The sequence below is a fragment of the Balaenoptera physalus genome, assembly GCF_965194825.1.
Source record: "Balaenoptera physalus genome assembly, chromosome: 5".
Taxonomy (NCBI): Eukaryota; Metazoa; Chordata; class Mammalia; order Artiodactyla; family Balaenopteridae; genus Balaenoptera; species Balaenoptera physalus.
In genome coordinates, this window is record NC_138884.1 from 25,563,637 (window position 1) to 25,569,636 (window position 6,000).

Below are 6,000 nucleotides of genomic sequence, written 5' to 3' on the forward strand. Positions count from 1 at the left end.
AGAAGCCAGAAATAACACTAAGGAAAGACAGCAGCAGTGGAAAGCCAAGACCAGTTCAAGACAACACCACTGATGTCCTGTCCACAAATTTTTCTTCATAAAAAATCATGCTATTCCAACTATCTACATATGTAATGTAGGACATTTGCACTGTTACCCAGGGTCATCTGGCAGCTGGATTTCTTGCTAAAATCCAGAATTAGGGCCCATAACAAACCCGTTTTAGTTTACCAAATTTTAATAACCCTTTAAGCTCTCTTATGCTTCAAATAAATCATACGTAATTATAAAAGTCATTCACCCTTAAGAACTGCTTGAAGTATTTGCGTTTCTGGATCATTCTATGGCCCACCAATGAGCTATAGACCTAATGGGTCTACAGCACATAAACTCATGAGACTCATTTGACTGTAGCAGAATTGTGAGGTACCACCTAGCCCAGGAGTTTATGAAAATATCTTTGTTAAACAAAGATTATTCTACAAGATCTGGAGGACGATCTTGAGAGCAAGATTTTGGATAAGAGGAAAAGAATACAAATTCCCAACACTTAGGCTATTCTCCCACAAAAAGAAAATAAAATTTGAACTCAAGGACTTTGATGTAGTTGAGCTTTACAATGACTCTTTCCTTTAAAGATGGAGGACTGTCTTGCCAGTTGCCTCTACAAAGCTGTTTTTCTGTGACTGTGAAAGGCAACTATGACTTTATCATGTTTCTTTGTTCAGCCTTAAAATGGAGAAATGCTAACTCTGTCTATTTTTTTTTCCTTAGCTTCCTGCTCGACTCCAAGTTGAAAAGGAATTTGGTTTCTGTTGCAGGAAAGATCACTAAAGAAGGTAATATATCAGCTATATTTTTTTAGAAAACCTAAAGCAGGCTTATTAGGAACTTGAAGGAATCATTTGTCTAGCAAACAGAATACCTTAAATATTTCATTGTCTTCTCCCGAAAGGATAAACATGTGTATTTTTCAAGCTGAAGGTGATTGTTCCTTAGAAAGATTTATCACAGGGGTGATTTTATGCTAGGTAGTCAGTTTCAGGTGATGATCCACTTTTCGCTACTACATTTCCTGTGATCTTATTTTCAGGTTATTGTAATAAACCTCAAGAATCTGCAGACACTTCTGGGTGAAGCAAGCTTGCATTTGGATTGCCTGCTGTCTTCAGGACAAATCTATACTATGAAAGCAGAAGCAAGCTTTTGAATTTCAGAATTTGTTATTGACACAATTTATTGGCATTATACCTGCTTCAGATGAGTACATCAACATTAAAATTGAATGCTGTAGAGCAACTGCATTCTTTGAAAATTCTTGCATTTTACAATGCATTTTGCCACTGAAGCAGCTATTTCCCATTTTTAAAATTAAAGAAAAACAAGAGCAGAGAAGTTAAATGCTCTGTAGCAAAGTTACTGGGCCTGTTTAATGGGCTAACCTTAATCATTTACTCCCCGCTACACTTAGAATAAGCATAAAAAATACAAATTTGTTTTGTACATATTTGCTTTTCCAGTGGATGGTCTATTTTCTGAATTTCTCACATACAAAGCTCTAATTATTATTGTCACATCATGTTTGCAGCAACCTTCCATTTTTTAGAGCTTGTTTGCATATAACCTTGAGAACATTATTTTTTTTAACTTTCTGTGTCTCAAATTAATATACATTTTCACAACCTATATTCTCTATTAAAAGGCTTATAATTTCATCATCCCATTTCTTAGAAGCAATTTATGAGCTTAGAATAGAATGCGGTTTTATCATTCTATGATTTCTACCCACAGTTGCTGCAAATTAAATAAATGTTTAAAGCTATGTCTGACTTTTCAAAATAAATGTATGAGAATTAACCACTAAATTCTTCTGCTTACCAGTTTACAGAGAGAAGTCTACCAAATATTTTTTAATTTCACTGTGTAGGGCCCATAAAGTAAACACACAAATGATTTTTTTCTAGCTTCTAAACAGTGATTTATAGGGATATATATTTTAAGTGATTCCGCAAAACATTGCCCATAAGTTCCTCATGACCATTAACACTCTTAAGCTCAAGTTTTAAAAAATAACATAGTAGTTTGATCAATCCCTAGTAGAAGGTACTTCTTGATTATGACATTTGGAAATTTGGTCCATAGTTTCACATCTAAGCTTTCAAGAAATGGAATGCCCTTCCACATACTGAGCCCCCATTTCTATGGATTGTTCCACCCAAAGAGTCATGAAAAGCAATAGGAAAACCAACTGCTTTTCTATAATTTTCTTCATCTATAAAATTCAAATGTCTATTATCTCTAAAGTAAGAATTTCCATATAGGCCTGTGACTGGTGCCTACAATTCCACTGTCAACTTTATTCTTATTAAAAACGTGAAATCCAGTAACAGGTAAAATGTCAACTTTTCTAATTACAAAGCAATTAGATCATTTCTTACCTGAGACCCAATTCAGGGTGGAAGTGGGAGATAAAGCATGAATGTTATTCAGTTTTTTAACATGGAAAGAAATCTAAAGTCAGCACCTCTAAGTTCTATCCTTCTGAACTGGGCTAGTTTAGAATAAAACCATGGCAAAAAGCCCCTTTAATAGTCTCTTTCCCTAGATACTCTGGTCCTTGAAATCTTATTATTTTGTCATCACAAAGAAAGGGAGGAAAAGAAACCAAAATAACTGAGGTCCTCCCTATGACTCCTGAACCATGGTCCCTCCCCTCCTTGACTTATTAGGCTTGTCCAGAGCATAGAAGACAGATAGAGAAGTTTGGAGTTGGGGGATCAGAGAAGCTCACATCATGCCTGTTGCACTGAAGGAAGAGATGAAAAGTAGAGAAATGCAAAAGTGGAGGAAGGGTAATCCAAATTTAAGAATGATCCCAGATAAGAATATCCAGAAGGAAGCAATATTTTTTAATCTCTGGGCTTTATTCTTAACATACAGAATACTGTCTATCAAATTTGAGCCACACTACAGAAGTTTTTTTTTAGTGATGGAAGAGATTATATGTCAGAATCTTGACTAGTAGACTAGGAAGATGTGAACTTTCCTTGGAGATTTGGGGCATTTGTCTAAGAGCCCTAGTCACTGCCAGAAAGGAAACACCTGTATGGGAACTCTGCTGGAGATTTTGTGCTGATTCTGGAAGCCTGAGCAACCAGTAGGTAATAAAATACCTTATCTTTCCTATCTTCCCTTACTCAATTTGGATTTGTTCCCAAGCCATTACTCTTAATGTACACAAGAACCAGCCCCTTCCTCTTAAATTTACTTTACTCTGACTTCTAGAGAAATTTGGACTGGTATTAAATGTTATCGAAAGAATTTTATGTTTAAAATTGATTCCCTTCTTTTCTACTTAGTTTTCTAGGATAAAGAAGAAGAAGCATCTAGACCAGTGGTTCTCAACTAGGGCATCTGGCAATATCTGAAGGCACTTTTTATTGTCATGACTTCAGAGAAGGTGCTCTTGGCACCTAGTGTGTAGAGACGAGGGGCGCTAATGAACATCCTATAAACTACAAGACAAAAGAAATGTCTTGTCCAGAATGTCAACACTTCGAGGTTGGGAAACTCTGATCTACACTATAAAGTAAAATGGGATTAACACATAAAAGAATGTTCTTAAAATAAAAACAGTTAACTTTATATGGAATTTTCTGGAAGTGGAAACCCGTGTGGTAGCATAAATCAGTGTTTTTATTTTGAAGTGCATATGGCGTAACTTAAATGGACCATTAAGTACTCAAAAGAATGGATGACTCATACATTTTTGTAAATCAAACATTAGATTATTCTACCAGTGGAGACTCCAATTTTTAGAAAATGAGACTGTTCTCAGTATTGTTCTAATGAAAATGACCTTGTAACTTAAGTCATTATTATATCCTATTCATGCTCTAAGCACGTGCTCATCTGAGTTCCTTCTTGTAATGCTCAGGGGGTCTGATTTTAATAACTTGGACTTACCTGAATTTTACTGCATATTGCTTTTCTAAATGGGTAAATATTTAGGAAAGAGGTCTGCTCATGAGCCTGATCTAGTCACTCCCAGCTAATTAGCACAGGGTTAGTATGAGGCCCCCCTTGCAGTACTTTCTGTAACTGTACCTGACAACCATACTTGTTGGCCTTCCTTATTTTGTGGGGCTGACCTTTAAAGGCAGGGACTGCCACACAAAAGACGGCATAAACAAGATTCTAAATACAATAGACCTGGGACTTCCCTGGCCGTCCAGTGGTTAGGACTCCGTGCTTCCACTGAACGGGGCACACGTTTGATCCCTGGTCGGGGAGATCCCGGAGATCCTGCAAGCTGTGAGGCTCGGCCAAAACAAATAATAAATAAATTTAAAAAATAGGCCTCAAATTTATAAATTACAGTATATGATTTCCTCAATAATCTCATCTTCAAAATGCAGATTCTTACATAATTTTACAGGTATTAAATGACATCATGTGCTTACATGAGAAGTGCAATATTGCATTCAAGGGCATGAACTTTGAGGAAAGACCAACGTAGTTTGAATATTGGCTCACCTATATCCTAGCTAGGTAAAGTAAGCCAGTTTTTCAGTTTCCCTGAGCCCTATTTAATCATTAGTAGAGTGGGGTTATCAATACCAACATCAACATAGGTGGTTTGAGAATTAAACGTAAAAATATTCTTTAATTAATTTTTCATCCAAAGAGGACACTTTTGATGGTGAAATGGAGTACTGCTAATGATTGTGATAAAAAAAAAAAAGGCAGGCATACCTCCAGCATAAGCTGAGATACACGGTCACTCCACTTAAATGACACATAGGTGCTTAGTATATTTTTGGTTCCAAGTAAATGCTCAGTGAAGATAGTTGGCAAAAAAATAATCCTCTTTGAAATGTGGATACAGTGTGATACGCTAGGCTGACTTGTTATCTGACTGGCTCTTAGGCACAGCCTTATAGCATATGATTCAAATCCACATCATTATTTAAAAAACCAATGTTTACAAAATGTTGAATGACCACCTGGATCACCCATAAACATCAGAAGCTTCAAGTAGAAAAATCCATCAGTGGAAAAGTACAGTATTTCCTAAACTGTGTTACAAGGAACTCGCGCATATTCAATTTAAAAGGGTTTCTGTGAGCAAGTGAGACGAGAAAGTGCTATGTATTTTAGTCCCTTTTAGAAGAGCATATTAGACATCCAAGTATTGAAGACTGACTAATCCTGCAATAAAGAAATCTATACTGTTTGAAAAACACTGACTTACATTTTATGTATATGTAAGCTGGTCTTATTTTCCACTTAATGGGAAAAGAAAAACTGGATAAAGGATGCCTGCTGTGATATGTTGAGACGGAGTCTGAAACCTGGGTTCAGTGGGAAACAGTGTCAAAATCAGTCAGTGATGTTTGCCATGAAGAATGATGGGGGAGGGTAAGGGGAGTGGTGACATGCATGAGACTTATTTGGCGTTCTTATTTGCCCTTGGCTAGCATAAAGTGAAAGATTAAGTTGTGAATTTTGCAAATAATAAAAGTTGGTTTCAGTCAGAATAAAGATGACTTGTCTTCAAACAAATGAATTAGTGAACAGGTCTCTGAGTACAACACTGTAATTTCTGTTGTATGGTTTTTTGTATATCTTCGAATCAACATCAAATTTGGTTCCACTCAGAATTAATGTAAGACCATCCAGAGATGCTGTGCAGTGAAGTGTATTAAACACTAAAGGAATTTCTGAATCCATGGAAATAAGTGGGATAGTTTCGCTCAAATTGCCTTTTTGCCTTCTATTGCAATGGGTGACCCTCAGAGAGAGAAATTAGCCTTCAGCAAGCTAACCAACAATGTCTGATGGATTATTTCTTTCTTTCTCAAGGTAGGGATGGACATGTTATATCAACTATGATAAAAGTGCTATGGTTTTGCCCCTAGCACTTTCTCTTTTCCTCACTTGAGAAAAAGAAAGGCAAGGGGTTCGGGGAAGTGTAAGCTGAGGCTGTATTGGCATTCA

At 36.4% G+C, this 6,000-nt stretch overlaps 1 protein-coding gene across 9 annotated transcripts in view; it reads left to right on the forward strand.

The window, feature by feature from the left end:
• BANK1 (B cell scaffold protein with ankyrin repeats 1) overlaps window positions 1-4,347 on the forward strand; it is a 498,899-nt gene extending 494,552 nt beyond the window's left edge. For 8 of the 9 annotated variants that reach the window (XM_082462342.1, XM_082462343.1, XM_082462338.1 and 5 more), the window contains exons 16-17: window positions 775-839; window positions 1,094-4,347. In XM_082462342.1, the coding sequence (XP_082318468.1) occupies window positions 775-834 (60 nt within the window). In that variant the 3' untranslated portion in view covers window positions 835-839; window positions 1,094-4,347. The remainder of the gene's footprint in view (window positions 1-774; window positions 840-1,093) is intronic. The other variant, XR_014263843.1, reaches the window with a different exon arrangement.
• The last annotated feature ends 1,653 nt before the right edge of the window (window positions 4,348-6,000 follow it).